General features: G+C 38.0%; 2 protein-coding genes across 2 annotated transcripts; both read left to right on the plus strand.

Moving 5' to 3' along the window:
- Positions 1-1,732: 1,732 nt before the first annotated feature.
- On the plus strand, positions 1,733-3,682 carry LOC143852274 (uncharacterized). Its single transcript, XM_077361679.1, has 3 exons — positions 1,733-2,123; positions 2,569-3,024; positions 3,267-3,682. Exons 1-3 carry the CDS (start codon positions 2,102-2,104, stop codon positions 3,680-3,682), a joined length of 894 nt encoding a protein of 297 aa, XP_077217794.1. The 5' UTR covers positions 1,733-2,101.
- Positions 3,683-21,945: 18,263 nt separating this feature from the next.
- Positions 21,946-24,064, plus strand: LOC143852275 (aldehyde dehydrogenase 22A1-like). Its single transcript, XM_077361680.1, has 6 exons — positions 21,946-21,985; positions 22,233-22,328; positions 22,531-22,668; positions 23,395-23,610; positions 23,726-23,917; positions 23,978-24,064. The coding sequence occupies exons 1-6, from the start codon at positions 21,983-21,985 to the stop codon at positions 24,062-24,064; spliced, it is 732 nt and encodes a 243-aa protein (XP_077217795.1). The 5' UTR covers positions 21,946-21,982.

Genomic DNA, 24,064 nt, shown 5'->3' on the forward strand with positions numbered 1-24,064 from the left:
TAAATGAAAAGGAATTAAAATGATCTTATTCAAAATTAATAACAAATTTCAGAGGAAAGTGGAGAAATACAATATTCAATTGGAAGAATTAGGGGAAGTAGAAGGTGTTTACAAATGCTAATTTGATAGCTCCGAATGGTTTCCATGGATCTTCTTATGTGTCGATATCAATTGACGGTTTCAAAAGTATTTTGTCATTGTCATAGCAGATGGATCATGTCATGTTCCAAGTGTATGATGCTGACTGGGCGATGGTTCTTTTTCTAGTTTGCCATGTGTCATTGTCGATCATATGTGATCTTGCCACTCCTCGCCCCCCTCCTCCTCGCGCGCCAAAAAGAAAGAAAGGAAAGAAAAAGGTTTTTGTTACGAAGATTATATTTAAGCTAATGATATCGGCACTACCATGTTTTAATAATTGCACAAACCCAGCTTGTCTTTTCTTTTCCAATTGGCAGGTGAGAGCTTTCTGGGAACTATAATAACAACTGGCAACTGTTTAAATAATAAAAGGCAAGATGAGTTAGTGCAACTATCAAAACATGGTAGTACCCTATATTTATTTCCTTTTTTTAAATTACAATTTTCTTCTTTTTGTTATTATTTTAAGCTCAGTGTAATTATCATGAACGAAATTACCATGTTTAACTCATATTTTCATGTAAAATGTCTTGGTGCGGAATGAAGAACGGAGAATATTACATTTTTGGTACCATAAAACTCACAATTTTGTTAATATCTATTTGAGGAATGATAGATACAAGGGAGCCCTTGCATAAAGAGCCAAAAAAGGGCTCTTCATTGGATCCACGTCATCAAATTTAACTGATTTTACTTTTTCAACCAATTTTAAAAGAAAATGATATCTGCTCCAAGGTGTTTCGATAAACAAGCGCTCCACTTGTTTGTCGTGTAGTATTTTAAGAGATTTCAGAAAATATTACGGTTCTCAAAAAGCTCTTTAAACCATTTAAATACTATACGACAAACAAGTGGAGCGCTTGTTTATCGAAACACCTTGGCGCAGATATCATTTCCCATTTTAAATTATAACTGAAAATGACTTGGATCCCATGAGGAGCCCTTTTGCGGCTCTTTATGCAAAGGCTCCCTTGTGTCTATCATTGCTCTATTTACTCATCTCACCATCTGATTGGGAGTCATATAAAAGAGTGAGTGTAGATGATAAATTTCTCAATTAATATTTAAGCCATACTAAAACGTATTTAATTCTCATTTACAATTTTCCATAAAAGCCATAGAGGAATGTTATTATAAGAAGTCTTACTGTGAGACAAGCATCAGAGTCTTAGAATAAGGAGTGATTTTCACTTTATGAGACTAAGTCGAAGGCCCACAGGAAAAAAAAAAAAATTACAAATGATGATGCTGACATGGCAGCAATCGTGCGTCTCATAAACTCCTGATAGTAAGAGCATCTCATAGAATCATTCCCCTACATAACGTTATACTCTTTTCATCCGGTTCACAGACACAGTAACGATGATGGGGGATCCGTTTTTACCGTTAGATGATACTTTTCCGTCAGACGCGTACGTTAGACAGAGAAATACAAGCGGACAATGATAAATTCAGACCCACTGTAGGATAATTCGCGTCCAAAGTCTGCCACATAGTCACATACCCTCGTTATCCGGGGGAGCGAATTATCCTACAAGGGGTGAGAATTTATTATAGGCAATCGTACATTAGAGACATCAAATCTGAGCTTCCGATTTAGCTTTCTTCATTTTCCCGACCGACACGGGTCCGAACCAAACCTATTGAGATTAAAACGGAAAAATAGGGCAAATCAAAACCTCGAAAAATCGAGCCATTTTTTTTCATTTGGAAAACGCCCTAAATGGACTGTAAAAGTCCGATTTTTCGCCGATTTGGGAATTTCGGATCTCCGAAACAGCTGTTCCGAACTCCGTTTCGGTTCTTCTATTCGCACTCACTCATGGCTACTTTTTTTAGCCTCATATATTGAATTTATTTTGCTTTTCTTCTTCTTTTTTCCCCTGCTGTTTTTGGCTTTTTTGAAGAACTCGTTAGAACTACATCAGATCTGAAATTTTCGAGTATTAAAGCGTCGGCAATGTTGATTTCTGAAGGTCTAGGTATTTTTCGAGCTCCATTAGTGGTTTTATTGTATGTAATTTTAAGTACTTTTTCTGTTTTTTTGGGTTTTGATTTTGATTTTGGTTGTATTGGAGTGTTTCTGAGCTGAGTTTGGGAAATGCAGAACATATGTTTGTTACTTTCAATCCATATGCTGAATCTGCTGGATTTGTTGAGCTGATTTAGATAGGGTTTCAGATTTTTTATTTTATTTTTCTCTTCTATGTTTCATATTTTAGGGTTTCTGATTTGAATCCCAACCATTGATAATGATAGTTTTGGAATTTTTATATTTACTCCGCTTTTTAGATCTCACACTGTATTATTGTCTACAATTTACTTAAATTACAGAAACCTATGATTTTTTGTTGTTGTTGATGTTACTAAAACCTGATTTCTTATGTTTCTAGATATTGAATTTTGTCCAAAATTCTGAATTTTCAGGCGTATTGGGGAAGGTCCCAATCCAAAGGTTATTGCTGGTGTTATATTATGTGGTGTTTATTGTTGAGGCTAAATTATCACACTATAAGTCAGTGCCTTCAGTCGCTCCAGCTTTGGGTCCGGCTGGGGGATGGAGTGATGCTCATTCTGGAATCACGCCCGCTAGTATGATTCATCCCCTGCCAGTGATTCTTCCACTGGTTGGTAGAGCACATAGGAAGCATGTTCCTTTAATTAATGCGCCTTCGCCCAGGCTAGGACCGGCCCATCCTCCGAACTATGGCTCGTTAACGACCTCTGGCCATCCCTCTCCACATTCCCCAAGGTTATCGAACCCGTCAATGCAGAGAACCCAAACTCCTGGTCCAAGTTCTGCCCTTGTCCCTCCCCACTCAGTGGAACCTGCTGCGACTCCTCCCGGTTTAGCCCGACCACCATTGGCTCCTACCGTCCCTGGTAAGTTCTCTCTCTCCCTCCCTCGCTCCCTGTCTCTCCTAACTTTATTGAATGAGCTTAAAAGTTTTGCTAAAAATTGTGCCTTTTGTAAGGTATCGTGTCAAGAGTACCAAGGGAGTGGATGCTCAGATATCATCCTAACTTATTTGGACACGAGGCTTTGAGACCATTTTTTCTTACTATTTTTTTTTCGTAGTTTTCCTCAGCTGTAATTATTTGCATCTGTTTCTTTATGTGGGCAGACTGTTGTGAGCCAGGCATGGTGCTGAGACAAGGTAGTCGAGTTTGCCATTGTGTGTATCCTATACAGCTTGAGCTTCTCCTTTTCAACGTTACACTTGGTTCAAATTGGAGTTCTAAATTTCCAGAAGAATTAGCTTCTCAGCTTGGTTTGCTAGTTACCCAGTTTGAGATCACCAACTTTTATGTGGTTGGTGTATCGGGGTTGAATATTACTATGGATATTGCTCCGCATACAGGGATCAGTTTTCCTCGCAGTGAGGTGTACAGAATGAATTCGTCCCTTGCTAAGCATGAGGTTCATCTTGACTCTTCATTAGTTGGTGACTACAGACTTCTTAATTTAACCTGGTTTAAGCCACCAGCTCCTGCTCCTGGTATTTCTGACTTCCCATCTTATAGAATTGATAAAATCTAATTTCTTCGTATTGTAGCATGGTTTATTGTCTGGCAGTCACAAACTATGCTAGGCAGATGGTAATTAATGCTTTTGTACAATGTTTCTGCTTGTGGCTATCAATATGGTCAGATTTTAATATTACTAGTTGTGTAAACCCGGATACAATTTACCAAGTTAACACTTGTGATTTTTTATGTATATGAGTATCTATTTTAGGAAAAATGCAGTTACTGTTATTCTTATTATACCTTCTTCTCAATGGCATTGGTATGGTCCACAAAGCTTTCTATGTATGTATTTGTAACCATAAGCAATGTGATTCTGATTTATTAAATGACTGAATGAATTATTGAAAAAAAGCCATCACTATAACTTGCTTTCTTATTCCCAATAGCCTAACTTTCAAAGAGCATACATTCGTCATAGCCACGAATCCTGTTGGAAGTTTTAAGGTCAATCATTTTCCGCATGAGATCACCTTGAATGTTAGTAATCCACTTGCGATGTTGACCTAGTGCTTGTGTTACCAAGTATAATTAGTCTATTTGCAGTGGATAGGGACATCAAGAATGTGATCAATTGATGATTACTTGGGTGGTGCGGAATATCTGACATTAGTCCTTGTTTGGTGATGCTATGCTCGTAGATCTCTTGCTGCATTGTAATATGTGTTTCATTTCACATGTGCTAGTAGTGCACTACTTACCTAGAGGTACATGATAAATCCATGTCCCTGTTATCATGCTAGAGGTCAATCCCATATGTGACTCGTCTCCTCTCAGTAGTGATTACCCAACAGTGTTATGAGGGTAACACCTAATGTCACGACTTTGGCATGTTATCCTATCAATATGGTTAATTTGATGAATCAATGAAGATAAGAAGGGGATACGAGTGATTCCCTAAGGAGTCAAATCTCAATTGATTCATCATATCAAAAGTCAAGTTACAAGTCACTTCTAGGGGGGTTAGTTAGAATGACAACAATGCCCATAATACTAAAATTCAACCACTTCAAATACCACCCCCTTTATTCAAGCTATTATGTTCCTCGGGTCATGTAAAGCCTGTTCACAAGATAATGGTGATAGTCAGCTGTGAATCCTTTGGTGAGGACATCTGCAATTTGTTCCTGACTTGTAGCATACAGTGAATAGATTTATTTGTTTTCATCCTTTTCACAAATGAAGTGGTAGTCAATCTTAACATGCTTGGTCCTGACATAAAAATAGGATTATGTGATAGCTTGACGGTGCTTTGGCTGTCACAATACAATATGAGCATCTGACCTTAAATGAAGTTGAGGTGTCTTAGCCTTGTAAGTTCAGTTGGAGTCACAACCATGTCTCTATACTTAGCTTCTGCACTTGACCTGGCCATTGTCTTCTGTTTCTTTCTGCTCAAAGAGATCACACAATTATTCATCACTATGCAATATCCTGTGAGTCCTATGTCTGCGTGTGTAATAATCCCGAGGTCATAAATTTCGGTTTCAGTTTCGGTCACCACGGAAATATAAATGTTTCGGTTTCAGTTGGAAACATATGCAAATGATAGAATTATAACATGAAATTTCAGGAAATGCTAGAATAAGGACAAATATATACTTAAAAACCATCATATAAGTAAGACAGTCATCCACAATGGTTTAATAACATCGAACATCTAGTGACATGTATGTCGCACATGTTTGATAATTCAGTATAGACCACATTTCAGTCACATGTAATCCACATAAATGTGTATACATATTACACACACAGCATTTCACTTGTAATTTATATAAATAAAATATGTAATGCATATCGATATGGCATATCACTAATGCACTTACGATTTTGGTTTTGGCATGTATTTCAGTTTCAGTTTCGTTTCGGTGGAGATGGAAATAGAAACATTTCGGTCGTTTCGTGTCGGTTTGGATGGAATTTAAAACCATGATGATCCCAGCCCAACCACACACTTTGTCCCCTTGTCTTAAGAATCTCTATAGAACAATCTATGATCACAAACCCTCTTAGATACCTTAGAGTACACAGGATCATGTAAGTGCTAATACATAGCATCATGTAAATAATTGAAAACTTGGTTTATCATGATGCCTGGCATGACAAGGGTAAGATATCGAAGAGCTCCTACCATGCCTCAATAAGAGTTGAGAGATCGAAGACCTTTGACTTTTAGCCTTCCTTTTCACTGTAAGTTGAGAGATCCAAGTATCTATCTTGGATTTCTCAACTTCTACTCTTAGGAACTAACAGAGATGTCCCAAATCCTTTATATCAAATGTTCGACAGAGATGTCCCAAATCCATCATACCAAATGTTTCTACTATCTTTTAGAGTCTCTGAATGTCACACTATTATGCCCTATACTGATAATGCCGTCGACATATACTAAGTCCTAGGCGTGTTAATGGCCCCAGACGGTCAGTTGGATCCTTCAAATCCAAAGTAGGCAAGGATCCAAGGACATGTTTCGGATCGGATCAAGACATTCAAAGAAAATCCGTTAGACATTCACAATTCGAAGTTGTTTTACAAATATACCCTCAAAATGTATGTGATAGCAAGGTTTTAAATTTCGACCGAAATCGTGGATGACGAAATCGAAATTGGGTAAAGTCGAGATTTCGTTTTCCTGAAATTTCGGTCTGAAATTTAAGGGATTTCATCCAAAAATCTGATTTTTGATAATTATTTAATATTATTCCAAAATTTCAGCCGAAATTACTGAAATTTCTGAAATTTCGATGGAAATAAGTTGAAGAAAAAATAGCCATTTATTGGATTTCGTCTAATTTCACCCTAAAATTCGAAATTTCGGCTTTGGTGAGGACCAAAACGCATTCCGAAGCCGAAATTTAAAACCTTCTTTGATAGTATACATCATGTGATGGGTATTTCCGTAAAACTAAACCCATATAAGTTTCACATTTTGGGATTCACTTTCGAAATTCATGTAAAACTAAACCCGTGTAAGTTTCACATTCACGAACACAGGATCGATTAAATCATATTTGTTTCCTCTAGATTGAATAGGCTTGGTCTGTTTGGTTTTACACCAACTCACACATCTTTTTTGGTTTTGTTTGGATTGCAGAAATCGCTTCTAGTTTTTCAAAGTTATATCTGTCTTTTGGATTGTTTCAAGTCACTGATTTTGTTTGGATTGCAGAAATCGCTTCTGGTTTTTCAAAGTTCTATTTGTCTTCTGGATTGTTTCAAGTTACTGGTTTTTCTTGGATTGCAGAAATTGTTTGGAGTTCACATTCTGATCCATTTAGGCCCCATTTTTTTTTAAATTGCCATTTAGGCCCAGTTTTGATTGCAAAAAATGTTTGGAAAGGAAAAACTTTTGCACAATTTCTTGTTTTTTCATTATTTGATTACAAATGAAAACAGTAATTTGAACCACTGCTGTTCTAGTTTCACTCAGAGGGACCTTCAATTTATAGTGACATCTCTCTAAATTAGCACACACTTCTTTGTATTTTATTTGTGTATTTCTGTTCAGTGTTGTTTTCCATAAACCCACGAGTTTTTCTTTTGGTTTTCTTCAAATATTGGTTTTCTTGAACCTTCAAAAAAGTTGCATTTTCACATACCCAACTTCTTTCCTTGTAATGATATTTCATCCCATATCTTTTCACAGAAACAGAGATGTTTAATTGCTTCTACTGACAGTTGTTTAGGAAAAACATATGATTTTTTTTCATGATTTGTGGAAATTAGGTGTTTCTTTTCTGTGCCCGTATTTCTTTCAATTTAATCTTATTTTTAGTTAGTTGTTTTAGTGAATGTGCAGTTTAAATGACAACATAATATCAAATAATTTGATTCCCCTGTGATTTTATCTTTAATTTTCCTGGTTGCATTATATTCTTGTATGCAATTTTGTTAGTTTTATTGTTTACAAGCATTATTTTACTTATTTAGAAGTTTAGATTAGTCATAGATAAATGATTAATTTATTTGAATAAAATGCTATTCACACACTTATGGTGGACCTGAATATTCCAACTTCTTTTAAAATTTTAACTGTGTACAATGTAAGTAGGACCCATGGTTTTAAATTTCGGTTTCAATATGCGTTTCGTTCCCCTGCGAAACCGAAATTTCGAGCGAAATCCGACGGAGTATTAAAAAGAATATTCCGTCTGTTACGTAATTTCGGGATAACTATAAAATAATTAAAAAATCTAAAAAGTTGGTCGAAATCCCTAAATTTTCGCACGAAATTTCGGAAATAACGAAATTTCGATCGAAATTTCGCATGAAATAAAACAACGTTTCGGGTATGTGCAATTTCGGTTTCGGTCTCCACTGAAACCCGAAATTTCGGATTTTGGTCGAAATTTAAAACCATGGTAGGACTCTCCGATGGATGGTCCGATTTGAAATGGATCATGACCGTGACCCGGGAAGTAGGATCCAAAGAACACTCTTTTTTTTTTTGAATGGTTCCAAAGAACACTTTTAATCCTATCCGACCGATAAGGAATTTTAATGGACCGTGATTAGGACGTAGTCGGATCTGATCTGAAGTGGATCCGTTCAACACCCCTACTAGGACCAAAAGGTCCAAAACCATGCTCGAGTTTACTTAATGAATATACTAATTTCAGACATACTTGTTCTATACCCAATGCTTATGAATTATGAGAGCTTGATGAATGTTATGAAACCATACCCTGGGAGTCTGATTTAGCCCATAGATTTTCTTTTTGAGCCTGCGCATATAGCTGCTTTTTTTTTTTGGCAACTTTGAGGCCTTCTGGTTTTCCATGGAAACTTCCTCCTTGATTGACCCGTGAAGAAAAGTGATCTTCACATACATTCGAATAATCCACCTAAATATATTGGCCAAATCCAAGATGAACCTCACAACAGTTCTCTTAACTACTGGACTGAAAGTCTCATCGTAGACAAGTCATTTCGTCTGAAAAATAGCCAAAAGAGCGATATGGGAAAGAGCCACATGACTAGGTCTAAATCTGAAAAATTGATTGATATGATTGATTGGATTAAATAAGGAACCTCACTAAATAAGTAGGCCCTAATCTAATAATCAATAAATATAGGTATATAAACGTATATAAACCCTAACCAGGGACACCATCTTTAGTCTAATTTAGCAGAGTCAAGAAAATCTTGACTCTTGACAGACTGATGAGTGTACTAGGACTGTGTTGTAGCCATATAAAAATGAGCTACCCTAGTCTATAAATGGGGCAAAGCTCCTAACTCTAGGCTCCACATGTGTGAGCAACACATGTTCGACCTTATATGCAAACAAGAGGACAATGCAATATATAGAAGGGGTACCGATGCGAGGTCCAACTGGCCGGGTGCATAGTTACTTGTACACTGTGACATAGAGTCCAGTGTACGAACTATGTCCGTTTTACACACGAAGTGTCCAGGTGCTGAGTATACTACTGGTGCGGTGGCACTAGAAGGCGGGTATAGCCCTCACGGCTCCTACTCATAGTATCTCGAATAGGTCATCTGATAGTATATCCACAGCAAACCATAGCAGAAAGTAACCACAAAACAGATAATATATGCATGAATGAAAGTGGTGTGTGAACCCTTGTTTTAATTACGCACCTATCTGGTGCCCCTGGATTCTAAGCGAAAAGGTTCCCATTTAAAAGATTTTAACCCAAATTTCTCCAAAGTTAGTAAAAATGGCATTTTTATAGAGTTAGGCAATGTTTCAAAAACAATCCCCAGTGGAGTCGCCAGCCTGTGGACCCCGATCCGAGAGCGGCGGTGAGGGAACGAGTCCCTACCACCCTCATCTGGATCATCCACGTGTGAAGGAGAGCTCTACCAAGGAACTCTCAAAATGGATGCCACTCTCATAGCATAGCACGAGTGGTGATATAAAAAGAAAGAGATATGTCTCGATCCGGAGCCAAGGCTCGAAACCAAGACATATCTGAAATAAACTCAGAGTCGCCATCCATGGATATGCCATGGAACCCTAAAATCAAATCCTCTGTGCAATGGATAACCAGAAATATATATGGGTTCATGCCTGGTTACGAATGGAGAAGGTCTGAGAGCACCCCCAATTCGTCCGAGTGCAAGCACTTGGTCTCTTATGCCATTTATTATTAACTCCAAAGAAGTTTGGGTAAAAATCATGTGAAATGGGAACAATTCTCAGGAATCGTCTACCTAAGCATGCATTTCCTGAGGATAAAGATAATAAACACATATAAAATAAAATGAAAGATGTGTCACCTAAGCATAGCTAGGTTATGACTGACAAACCTAATGGGTATCTAAGTTCTGGTGGACATACACATACAAGCTATAGCTAAAGGTATAGTATCAGTACGAGAAAGTAAGAAAACACATCAAAACATAAAATACAAATCAATCCTATATATGACAGAACAAAACAAGTCCTAACTCTAATGCGACTTGACTCGGACCAAGATGGCCGTCCATCCCAGCTGCTCTACGTATCCCGGCCTCGGGAAGAATCGGAGTCAACGTAGTTCGATGACCTATTCTAACTACGATGCCTAACCATCTAGAACCACTAACCTAGACTCGATCCACTAGACTCGACTGATTTTTAAAGCTTTTTGTATAATTGCTTAAATTCATGTGAATTGTAATTTTTAGGACTCTCTATATGTCCTAACTAATGCAAGTTGATTAGCCTTAAGCTAATGCAGGTGGGTCCTATAACCTATGTGTATCTAGGCGGTGCAACCTAATGAAAACCATGGGCTGACTATATGCTTCCTAGTCTAGTCATCGGTTCGACTAAATGTCTAACCGATCGACTCGAGGCCTCCTAACTCTAGGAACACTCACACGACAGGACACACCATATCAAACAAATCAGGACAGACTCTTAACTCTAAAACAAACCAAACGGCTAGGACAAACCCCCAACTCTAGGGGAAGATCTCTTTGAAAAAAAGATTTTGAAGAAGTTTTTGCATTTTTGGAAGGTTTGACAAATTTATTTTTAAAGGTTTGGCTGGACTTGGGATAAAGATCCCAAGCTGCACTACGTACCTCGTGAAAGAGGATCAAGCCAACGTAGTTCGAAACGAACTCTCCTAATACGCTATAAAACTCAACACTTTAGCTGATTTAAGGTTTTTTAATGTTTTCAAAGTTCTAATGTTTTTTAGTTTTATATGTTTTAACATGTTTTTGAATTTTAAGGTATTCAATGTTTTTTTGAATTTTAAAACTTTTTCAATGTTTTTGGATTTTGAATTTCTGATATTTTTGGGTCTTTTAAAATGTTTTAAGTATTCTTGGATTTTTAAATGCTTTCACCCTTTGGTCAAAGACCTAAGGGAAAACACAAAGCAACTCCCTAGGGCCAAACCCTAGGGCCAACAGGGGAAACCCCTAAACCAGGTAAGCTAACTATCAAATATGACGAAAGAATCTAAGACCCCAGAAGGTAAAGCTCCAATGAGACCGGGCAAGTCTCTAAAAAAACAAGATTAACGATAACACTAAGGAGAAACTCCTAAAAACAATTATAGAAAAAAAAGGGAAATGAGTCAAAGACTCTCTAATACTGCTATCTAAAGGACGAGTGAATCAAAGATTCTCTAACAATGACATCCAAAGGACGAGTGAGCCAAAGGCTCTCTAATACTACAACTTAAAGGTGGAATGAGTCAAAGACTCCGTAATACTACCACTAAAAAGGATAAATGAGTCATAGACTTTCTAACACTCTATAAGGGGGGGACAAATAAGACATAGAATGTCTTTTAACTCAAAAGAGAGACAAACCAGGGAGGTTCTACAAATGAGGCACTGTATGCCTCCAATGGGAAAAAGGCGGGCTCTAAGCAACGAGGCTTGCTCCCAGAGGAGAGCTGCCTAACGAGACAAAGCGTCTCTCCTATGATAAAACTCACTAATAAGACCACAATGGTCTCCTAAACGAAGGGTTCCCCTCTCTAAAAGATATCTACAAGACTTAGAAAGTCCTCTAAATAAAGAGGGGGACGCTACTTGGACTAAGCAAGTCCTCTAAAAGGATGGGCTTGGGCTAGCGCCTTCATCGCCCTTGCAATGATGAGGCTACTAATGTCTAGATAATTAGCATCATCGTCATTAAAGCAAGGCAGGATTAAATCCTTTTCTATCATTATCAAGCTTTCATCAAAATTAGGTAACAAATGATTATCATAGCGGTAGCAATACTATGTAGCTATCATTTTTTCAATGATATCAACAAAATAGTATAATCAGTTATGTACTATATTACCAAAATTTATCATTATTAATCATTCAAGTACAAACAAATCTTGCTGCTATTGACAAATAATACGCCATCAATAGAATTTATATTGCACTATCATCAGAACTAAATGTACTCAAAACTATAGAAACAAAACATGGTAATTCTATGCAACTATCCATACTAAAAAAAATATTTTAACTGAATAGTGTAAGATAACACAGTTCCTTGAAGCAATGATATCAGTATAAACCTTTAGTGAAATAGAATTTTTCCTGTGTCTTTTCACACCACTAAGAGTTTGAATAAACTGTTAGGCATTTTCAATAAGATACCAATTCAAATCTAATTCTCATTGCTGCGAGGGCTGTTATGTACTTTCAACAAAATAAGAGCTGTTATAGAGAGGGCTGCTATGGGCACATACATACACTCACATGTATATATTCACACATATGCTCACTCACATAATTCACCTAATATACCATTCCATATATATATAAGCTATCTTGTATGTAATAACTGATTTTGGTATCCAGGACAATGCATCTACGATTCAATAACGCATAACTCATAATGTCAGCCACATGCATGAGTAGACCTTAAGATGTACTATAGTGATAGTTAAAATGGCAAGATCAGTATCCACATCCAAGTATACAAATTCTTCCAATGCTCATTGCATTCTCGAATGAACAATAATGAGAGCAGCTATGTGTAAAGATGGGCAACAGTTATAGTACAACCATGAGGTGAATAAACGTACATAACAACAGTTGTGGTCTGTGAAGTGAATCAATATGCAGAACAGCAGTTATGCCATAACTATGAAGTGAATAACCATATAGGACAGCAGCTGTGCTGTAACTGTGAAGTGTATGAAACAGAAAATATGCTATAATCGTAAAAGATTATGACAATAAAAATGGATGAGCATATAGAGCAGCGGCTGTGTAAAGATGGACAACATATATGTACAAACAAAATTTCAACTATTAAATGCATACCCTTGTTAATCAGCAGCTATGGACATTTCCATGAAAATTTTCCATTTAGCCTAATACAGATGAGCCATAGCAGTTTTTATTTCAGCACAGTAGAGAAGAAAGCCATATATGTTCAATATTCATTTGCTCATCTAATTGGTTTGGAATACACAAGCAGATGACAACTTTTCCCTTCTCAATAATGATAAAATCACCATTTTAATACCAACTATCAAATGACCGATGAAATGCGCTACAAAATAATTTCAAAACCAATACCCTTAAAGCATATACTTTAGATTTCAAATTGAAATTTCAGCTATATATATTTGTATTGATAATATTAAATTTAAGCAAAACCTCGTAACAACTGGTTGCATTGGCAATCTTGAAAATAAGTCAGTCTTGACAATATTAAAAATCACCAATAAGACAACGAGGGGAACAATTGAATTATCCTACCATATGAATAACCAAACCTTCCAAACCCCATTCAGCTCAAATGATCGTATAACAAAGAAGAGACTGAACATTCTATCATATGTCTGATATTTTAGATTTAGCTGAACTGAAATCGAGCATTCATATGATAATATGAGCACAACTGAACTGAAGTTGACCAAAACAGAAATATACGCAACTTGTACATAATTTCATGAAATATTTCTTAGCATTAAATGATCACTAGGATAATTCAGTAAACGATGCAAATACACTACAAGTACTTAAAACTATTTTATGCCAATACCGAGGATCCATAGCAAACATTCCCATGGTACAACATCAATACTACCACCCCAAAGGGAAGCTACACTTGCAGTTCTAATTATCTACCATACAATTTTGAATGACAGTATTCAGGCTCATTTTCAATTGATCCCTCGAACAAGCTAACATCATCATCATTTTTTTTATTCTACTAACAGAACTTCACAAACAACATGATGATGTAATAAATAATGATGAAACATATTACAAACTTCAAACCTAGCCATCAGGTTAAGCATAACAAAAGATTAGGAATTTAAGACACAAACTGAATATATCCGACATTCTCCTATTAGGCATTCAAATGTCAACCAACCAAGAATATTTATCTCTGAAACATGCCAATAGTTATACTTATGAACCAAAATTTTCCTTTGAATAATCTATTACATTAAAGAGACCAACTACTTGTAGACACCCTCATTTTGCTACACTTTAACCAACAATAACCTAATATATTGATCCGTGGAATTTCATTGGTAAAATATGCATCCTCAAATTTTCTGAAAACCAAAATGATAAAGAGATGTACCTGGTAAGATGATTAGATCCGAAAAATTGAAAAAATGCCCTGATTAGTGACTATAGAGTATTAAATCCATGTAAGAGTCAATCTATCATGGATTTATATGTTTTAGGTCATTAATGTCTCGATCTGACTTTACGGATCTTCAATCGGGACAAAATAAGCTAGGGTCACTTCACAGCCCGGGCCCTGATTCCATTTCGAGACTCGATTTCCGTAAATCTTCAGATCAAGGGTAGATCTTGACCTGGGTGTATTTCTTTACCAAGGATTTGTGATCATTTAGTCAAAATAATATCAATCAAGGCTAATCTCAAATCCAGATTAAACATTGGGTTACTTAACTAAGCAAAAAAACTAGTGAAAAGTCACGGATCAAGGCGGGATAAGCGAGATCCGTCGGAATCATTAAATCATTGATAACAAAACTTGTTGATGTCTCAATCATTGTCAATATCATGGTTTAATGGTTTTAACCGTTGACCCAAAGTTGATCGAATCGGTTGGTTCGTTTAGATCGCCGATCCGCTCGATATTTGGAAAAACGATCTACAGGCGGAGATCGGGGGCCCTCATTGGTCGAAAATTTCAAAATCAGTATTTCTATGGCAATATTGGGCTTAAAAGAAAGAAGAAAAATCAATGATTCCAACGGCGAAAGAATTATCGAAATCGGACTTCAAAATCTCCTAAAAACCGCATTTTTCGATTTTCACATTCAAAATATTTGGAAAATCTTTGACAAAGATTCTAGGAGATTTGGTGGCATCATCTCATCCATTCTTTTGATCCCCTAAGAATTGCAATTGATCTCAACCACCCAATCTTAGTCCATATCTTTGCAAAGATTTCAGGATATTTGGAGACCCCATCTCGCCCGTTCTTTCGATCACATGGAGATTGCAGTTAATCTAAGCCATCCAAGCTGTTGCCATTCTCAACAAAGGCAACCAAATTGGACATTTCCCTTGTCTTGAAATTTGATTCCAAATCCACAAAGATTCCAAGGACAAGTGGCATCATCCTGGACCTTGATTTGTTCCTAAATCTTTAGTGCTTGATCCTGGCCACATAAATGCTTGCCATTTTGAACATAGCCATGGCCTAAATGGAAGATGCCAAAGAAGAGGGAGAATATTCTAGAAAAAATCAATCTTGGCCATTATTTCCCCTTCCTTTTTCCATCACTCAATCTCCACCCTACACCTCTAGGCCCTAAAGATGGCAACCTGGCTCATCCCTCACCTATAAATACCTATGCTCTCTTCTTTCTCAAGGGAGGGAATAAGACTCAAAGAGAACTACTAGAGAAATCCTCCATATCCCCGTCTTCAAATCTTGTCCTATTCAAAGGATACCCAAAATCTCCATCACTTTTTAAGAGGCAAAGGAGAGAGGATCGACATCAAACAACGGGAGAGGTTGGTTTATTTGCTATTATTTAAGTTTAAGATTCATATTAAATTAGAATTCATGTAGGAGCTAGATTTCATGGTCATCTTATTCATGCACCCACATTCATGTTCATCTCTCATCTTCTTTTATGTTAGAATCATATTAATGAAAATTTCATAATCATAGGATGCATCTCTCATCTCTCTCAATCTATCTTCTTTTATTTTATTTTTACAATCCGAAGCCGTCTCCAAACTTCTGTAGAACCTACTCCATTATCAATCGGCCACTACCCTAAGCCCGCACCCTGGTTCACACTTTGCTTCCCCCTGGCTACCCCCTGGTTGTACCCTGGTTCACCCTGGTTCACACCCTGGTTCACATCCTGCTTCCCCTTGGTTAGCCCCTGGTTGCACCCATATTCGCTGCTGGTTGCACCCTGGTTCCCTGCTGGTTCGCACCCTGGTTTCCTGCTAGTTCGCACCCTGGTTCCCTGCTAGTTCGCACCCTGGTCGCACCCTGGTTCACACCCTGGTTGTACCCTAGTTTGCACCCTGGTTCACCCTGGCCCGCACCCTGGTTCACACCCTGGTTCCCCCTGGTTAGCCCCTGGTTAGACCCTGGTTCACACCCTGGTTGTACCCTGGTTCCCACCCTGGTTCACCCCGACCCGCACCCTGGTTCCCCATGGTTAGCCCCTGGTCCACACCCTGGTTCGCACCCTGGTTGTACCCTGGTTCGCACCCTGGCCCGCACCCTGGTTCACACCATGGTTCCCCCTGGTTAGCCCCTGGTTAGACCCTGGTTCACACCCTGGTTGTACCCTGGTTCGCACCCTGGTTCATCCCGGCCCGCACCCTGGTTCACACCCTGGTTCCCCCTGGTTAGTCCCTGGTTCGCACCCTGGTTCACCCTGGTCCGCACCCTGGTTAGCCCCTGGTTAGACCTTGGTTGCACCCTGGTTCACACCCTGGTTGTACCCTGGCCCGCACCCTGGTTCACACCCTGGTTCCCCCTGGTTAGCCCCTGGTTAGACCCTGGTTCGCACCCTGGTTCACCCTGGTCCGCACCCTGGTTCACGCCCTGCTTCCCCCTGGTTAGACCATGGCTAGTCTCGGGTTTGCTCCTAAGTTAGACCCGACTCACTTTACCCTAACCATTAACCCCACCTAAGCCCGAACCCATAGCCACTACCTGAACCTTGTATCAGCCACACAAACCCGACCCCGCATCAGTCCACAAACCCGAACCCCGCAATATGATCCCACAAACCTCGGACCCGCAACCCGACCCAACCCGGTTCAGCCCCAACTCGGTTTAACCCAACCCCAACTCGGTTTAGCCTAGCCCAACCCGGTTCAGCCTAGCCCAACCCGATTCGGATCCGTAACCCGATCCCATCCTATACCCGTAGCCCAGCAGCCCCTCACATCTCAGACCCCCATTACCCAAGGTCATCAACTCCTTATTCCATTACCTATAGCTATTGGCACCCTCATTCCATCGTCCATAATCATCAGCCCCATTACACACAGTCATACATCAATAGACCCCACTTTATTAGCTAAATCTAATCCAATGAAACTAACCCCATCAGACCCCATCTTATTAATAATAGCTACGCCTTATCCATCCTTCATCAGCCATAACCCATGCCCATACCATACCATAGCCATGTCTCATGCTTTATTCATCCGGTCACTCCCACAATGCATCGGGTATCGTCAGACCCCGTCTTTGTTTCCATACCCACCATACCACATCCATTATAATAATACAATAAATCCGCCGAACCCCACAATCAGACCCACAACCCGATCCTAATCCCAACTCAGCCACGGCCTACTTGGCCTTACCCGAACCCCGGACTCATTCGCCTTGGACCCAAGCTGGACCCCATACCTGAGCCCAAATTGCACCCAACTTGAACCTAACCCGAGCCAGCCTGGGTCCCACCCAAGCTGACCTAAGTCCAACTCGGACCAACCCAGTCCAATCCCACGTAATCCGGTCTAACTCGGACTCAACCTTGTTCAGCCCGGTTCAGTCAACTCAAGCAAACCCAAACCGCAACCCGAGTCAACCAGTCAACCCAAGTCAAATCGACTCGACCCAAGTCAACTCAATCCAACCTAACTCCCACCTAAACCAAGTTGACTCACTCCTACAAGCCAAACCAAGTCTCACCGAGTCACATCCCTACATGCTAAACCGAGCCGCAACCGTGTTGTACCCTCCCGTCACCCCAACCGAGTTACATCTTATTTTAATTCAACCAAGCTACACCGTCAATCCCAAATCTAATTCGAAGTTCCAAAATCCAGATGTCCAATTCCAAGATCCAAGCACGAGTTTCCAATCCAAGTTCTCATTTCATTCTCAAACCCATTGGAACTACGTGTGGCTTGATCCCCATCACGGGGTACATAGGCAACTTGGCACTCCCAAGTTCAGCCGCACATTTCCACACCTTTCCACACATTTTCGCTCCTTTCTTCTGCCTCTTTCATTTTCGACACCCTTCTTCATCTCTTCCATTCCCTTTTCACCCTTTCCTTTTCCTTAAACCGTTTTGCATATTAGATGTTTCCTTTTGCTTAGTCGCATGATTAATTGCATGTTTAGATTTCTTTATTTATTATTTGTCCTCATCATATGCTTAGAAATCACATGTTTAGCCATCTTGCTAGTTGTTTGCTTTGGTTTTTGCATGCTTAGTTACTTTGTTGAATTCAGAACTCTTTGGAATTAAAGAAAAAAACCTTAAAGAATCTAAGAACTTACATCAAATTGGAAAACTTCAATTCAAAATCAAAACCTCCAAATTCTTAAGTTTTAGGTTCTAGGATTGAAAAACTTAGAAGTGGCACTCTAGGTTTTCAAAATAGAATTCTTAGAATCCAAAGTTCACAAATATACTAAAAATGTAACTTAGGTCTATTGCATTAAATCTAGGTTCATATAGCATACGTCACTCCACCTCAAATCAATTAATCAAATTCAACTCAAGTCAGATCTCCTCAATCTCAAAACAATCACATAGGCACATAGGCATGTAGTTGCATGTAGGATGCACTCCTGGCCCGCATGAGTCTAAACTGTGAACAGCTAAAAAAATTAGAATGCATCTAGGTTAATAAAGTTCACATTCACCTCCTTTCTTAAACCTAAATAATTAAAGCTTTCAAAAGTTAGGCAAGGTCGGTGCTGTACACTTCGTGCGGTACACCTTCCGACTTCGTAACCAGGTAACTTACCCAGAATTCGAAGCGTAGGCCAAATTAACAGAGTTAATCATGGGTCCTAGATCCCTAATCTAGGTGGCGACTCTGGTCAGTTGCTTCTTTCGTAAAGTTAGGATTTTTATCCTAAATTTATGGAAAAAGCAATCATATTTAAATCTAATGGACAAAGGCGCTATCATCATAAAAAAAAACACACCCTTGTGGGACCGACCTCCGGGATGGGATCCACACTACTATTGTGAAAATAGGACTTAATCAAAGAATTCACAAATGACTCCACATCCTGCAATTAACTTAAATGATTCTGAAATGCTATATATATATATATATATATATATATATAAAATCAAATAAAGTTTAAATCTAAGGAATCCATGCTTGTACCCAAGGAATTACAAAGTCAGCAAGGGGTGATACAAAACTCCACTAACAAAACCTGAGAAGTACAGATATCTGCCAAAACAAGTGAGGGAAAATAAAATACAGAATCTGTTGCTAAATTAAACGTGAATAAAGAACTTCCACTAGATAATACAGAGAATAAAGTTTTGAAAGTCACATTAGAACTTGAGAGATCTATCATAAGCAACTCAAAACGAAACAATTGTTTATAGGAAAACACCAGTGAAGCATCAGCTCATACAATGAAAAATCGCATTCAACTCATACAGCCATTAACATCAGCTCATATAGTCATTATACCACAGACATCTCATTCTAAAAAAAAAATGAGATACAGACCTTATGCCACATAATAAAAAAAAATACAAATAAAAATACAAGCACTTCTTTTGACATTAAAAAAAATATATATTTTTCATGTAGGCCTACTTCAAATTATCAACCAAAGATAGCTTTGTTTTAACAGTAGTATAGTCACAAGCACTAGATTTCAACGACAACTCACAACTTTCAACTTGGGAATAACAGCAATGAAGAATCTCTGAATTTTCTTCTGATTTTCTTTAATTAGAAATCACCTGCTACTTGCTTAATTATCAGACCCTCTGGAAACTCATTATTATTAATTTTTTTTTCTGTTTTGGATATGAAAAATCAAGGATCTCTTTTATTAGATCACAAATTCTCTCAGCTCTTTTCTTTCTCTCTGAGCTTAGCAATGGTAAAAAGAATTTGAGAAATCACAGAAATTTGGCAAAACCCTTCATAGTCCGATAAATCTAATGCAATTTGACCATAAAAATCCATATAACGGACCAATCAACCACACAAGAATATTTGCAGAGATCAAAAGATAGATCTAAAATTTAACCACTCAGATCGAGATTTGTTTATATAGCCACAGAAAGAAAATAACCAGATCTCATGTTTCGTGAGAAATAGCTCAAGGATTTGAGATTTTAAAGTCCGGATCTAAGATTGAACTAAAATTTTAACATAAAAACCATCTGGAAGTAAATCACTAGATAAGAGAATCATTTAAAAGGATCAAGTACATAAAAAAAATATCATCATCTAATCTTAGCAATATGAACACAAAGTAACAAACAAAATTATACTTCAAAATTCAAATTAAAGTAGCGAGATACCTTGAATATGCTCTGATCCTTCTTTTCTTCCTCTATATTATGCTTAGATCCATGCTCTTCTCCTTCAGCACTGAGATTTATAGACACGGATTTGATGAAATCTGCCGGATCTGAAATGATTCCACCAGATCTGCGACAACTCCACCGGGCTTGGCTGATATGGATCAAATTCCTTAATCTACCGCCTCTTAACCCCAAATAATCAGATTAGAAATTTCAATTTAACGAAACAAAGAGATTTAAGCCTACGAGACTCAGATTTCTGAGAAAAGATGGCATAGATTTAGGGTTTCTAGCCTGAATGATATAGATCTGAGATGTAGAAGACTAGAAAGAAGAAATTATTGCAGAGAAACTGAAGTGGATCGGAATTCGGTAAAAATCTGCTGGAGAAGATCGAAGATCTGAGAAGAAGAAAACCACCGGAATATGATTGGAGATCCGCCGGAATATGACCGGATCTTTGGGGGAAGATGATCGGATTTCGTTGGAAGTCAACGAAATAACTGAAGTTTCTCAGATCTAGTGGAAATGGTTGCAAAGGATAAAGGAATTAGAGGTACCGATGACGGCGGTAGAGAATGTTTGAAATCGAATGAAGAGGAGTCGATGGAGAAGAAAGTGAAGGTAACGATGAGGATCGGAGTCGATCAGAGCTCCGGCAAACACACCGGAAAATGATCGGAGAAGGAAATGGGTTTCACTCTCTCTCTCTCTCTCTCTTTGAAAAAAACGAAGAATCTCTTTTTTCTTTTTCTTTTTTATTTTTCACATATATATGAAAATAATGGCTGCTGATATTGGCACTCCCGGTTTGCCACATAGAAAAAACATCAAGGGTTTCGCCTGAATTTGCCACACAGTATTGATTGTGGATCCCACCATGAATGTCTCTTTTATTGGAAGTGGTATATTCGCCTCCTTTTCTTCCTGGCGCCACCCCATCTAGTATATTTATGACGATACAACTCCTTTTACACTACAAGAGAGGGTGGAAATATCATTTCCCCCCACTAAAAACTAGGGGAATTTTGGGTTGGTGTGATCAAAACTAAAAACCGGGAGCGATTGTGCCTGCTCTGAATTCTGAAATGATTAGGGAAAATCGTAATGATTAGGTTAAATCGTATCCTCAGAAGTTCCCCCCCCCCCCCCCCCCCCCCCCCCCAAAGAATTATTTTTTATTCTAACAAAAGTAGGATCATTTTTAAAATGAGAAAGCATCAAAGTAAAAATTTTTAGGCAAAAAGGTTAATGACTTTAGAATTGATTGAAGGGCATTTTCGGCAAAACAAGTTTGGTATAGTATTTATGGACCTTTAGGAAATATTTTTGAAAACATTAAACTTTTTTGGCCATTTCATAATTTTCAATGACTAATTAATATTTTGCAAATGAAGGATGTTTATGCAACTTTTGTTTTCCGGATCACCCGCATTGGGCAAAATTCTGATGTCAATTGACATTTTCTTAGTTGCTTCTATCCCTTCAGTTGATTTGTTAATTAGGTTGACCTATTAAAGAAATCATTTGAAGGGGCAATGCCATCTGGTTACTCTTAAGGTAGTTTTGGTCATATTCAGAGATTTGCGAAGCTTTAGTGTAATATGGTAAGATATCAGGGGGTCTGAATTCTATCTTTTTTCTTTTCTATGGTCAATGACACATTCTATGGCTGTTGAAAGAAAAAAAGGAATGTAATATTGGGGCATGATACCCTTTTACCCAATATGATTATTTGGTAGCTTGTTGATTTTATACGTCATCAACATGCTATTGATTAGATTTCTTGAGTTGGTGAATACTTCTTTATTTCTATGTTCATTTTCACTGACATTTAGTTTTCTTATCCCACAGATCATGGCAAATGCTGCTGAGACACTGATACCGGTTACCCTTGAGCTTGGTGGAAAAGATGCATTCATTGTGTGTGAGGATGTTGATGTGCCTCATGTATGAAATTTTCTTTTCCTATAGTTTTGTACCAGTACCTAGTAGTCATGGATATTCCTGTGCCCTTGAGATATTTGAAATTTCTAGTACTTTTGGATCAAGATATATTTTTTCTTTCTGTTTGCTTAAACATCTTTTGGTAGAATTTCACTGATTGTTTATCTTGTGGGTAGAATTTCACAAATTTTCTTCCGTCATGTAGGTTGCACAAATAGCAGTTAGAGCTGCTCTTCAATCTAGTGGGCAGAACTGTGCTGGTGCTGAGAGGTTTTATGTGCATAGTGGTATTTATTCAACTTTTGTTGCTCAAGTTGTCAAAATCGTAAAATCTGTCTGTGTTGTAAGTATTCCATTCTGCCTCATTTTATAGGAGATTCTGTTGATGTTTTAGGTTTTGCATTTTTTTAAATAAATAAACAAGTTTGTTATGCGAACCCAATTCTTATGTTCTCTTTCAATTATGCTTTTATTGCCGTAATCTAATTCTTAATGAAATATCTTTTTTTTTACAAACCCTCAAACCTCCAAGTTTTCATGCACTGAAATTTTAACAGAACCCTACATTGCCTGGGATAATTAAAAAAAAAGGGCTGATAAGTAAAAGAGAATCATCCCGTGCCAAAATTCTGATGCTAAACCTTTACTCTTGTAAAACTACTAGGTTTTGTATTCAAACATTTGTTTTTCTGTAAAGTGGTAGCCCAACATTTTTTTTTTGACATTTTACAAAGGTTCATTTTGCAGCTTTGTAATACATAAAGCTAATTTCATTCGATGAGCACATCAACTTTTCTTCTCTTAATTGTGAATTCTCAGCTCCACTGGTCCCATGAAACTGCGTAAGGGTGTTTAGTCAATACTTAATCTGGTCACACCAGTGGATTGGTTCCATTCCAATTTGCTTCAACCATGTCTTCGTAACTGTTTGTATGTGGAGGTTGTAGAACTGTGTAGGATCTTAATCAACCTACTTCACACATATTTGCATAGGATGTGCAGACTTCATAGTTAAATTCATTTTCGTGAGTAAAATTAAAATATTTTCATTAACTGATCACCTATGTAGGGTCCGCCACTAGCTGGAAAGTATGATATGGGAGCAATATGTTTGCAAGGGCATGCTGACAAGCTTCAAAATCTTGTGAATGATGCCTTGGAAAAAGGTGCTGTAATTGTTGGTAGAGGAAGCTTTGGCAACTTGAGTGAAGATGCTGTTGATCAGTACTTTCCACCTACAGTTTTAGTGAATGTCGACCACACGATGAAGTTGATGCAAGAAGAGGTAGTTTCTAATTTATTTTTTTTGAATAATTGGTAGCTTTCTATTGCTATAAACTTATTCATATTATGGTTCCATGAAAGTGCACTTTAATAAAGTTGGATTTGACTCTCCACAGGCCTTTGGACCAATCATTCCAATAATGAAATTCAGCTCTGATGAAGAGGCTATTAAGCTTGCAAATGACACAGTATATGAGCTCGGTTGTGCGGTGTTTTCAGGCAGCCAACACCGCGCTAAAGAAATAGCCTCCCGCTTACATTGTGGAGTTGCCGCAATCAATGGTTTTGCATCAAATTACATGCGTCAGGTAAGTCCTTGATACTAATGCATGGCTGCACAGTTTCTCCATTTCTTCATTACTTTTAAGGTCCGTCGATTCCTCAAATATAATTTATTTCAAATGGTTCTCCGTGCTTCTTCACTCATGAAAAGAAAGTTTGCTTTTGATGTTTAA

Source organism: Tasmannia lanceolata, unplaced genomic scaffold (genome assembly GCF_043159265.1).
Source record: "Tasmannia lanceolata isolate RefF3 unplaced genomic scaffold, GAP_Taslan_0.1 ptg000019l, whole genome shotgun sequence".
Taxonomy (NCBI): domain Eukaryota; kingdom Viridiplantae; phylum Streptophyta; class Magnoliopsida; order Canellales; family Winteraceae; genus Tasmannia; species Tasmannia lanceolata.

Coding starts and splice junctions, on each gene's coding strand:
- LOC143852275 (XM_077361680.1), top strand. Junction 23,611..23,725: donor TGAAGTTGATGCAAGAAGAG/GTAGTTTCTAAT, acceptor GACTCTCCACAG/GCCTTTGGACCAATCATTCC. Junction 23,918..23,977: donor CATCAAATTACATGCGTCAG/GTAAGTCCTTGA, acceptor ATTACTTTTAAG/GTCCGTCGATTCCTCAAATA.
- LOC143852274 (XM_077361679.1), top strand. CDS start 2,102: ATGTTGATTTCTGAAGGTCTAG. Junction 2,124..2,568: donor GTTGATTTCTGAAGGTCTAG/GTATTTTTCGAG, acceptor CTGAATTTTCAG/GCGTATTGGGGAAGGTCCCA. Junction 3,025..3,266: donor ATTGGCTCCTACCGTCCCTG/GTAAGTTCTCTC, acceptor TTATGTGGGCAG/ACTGTTGTGAGCCAGGCATG.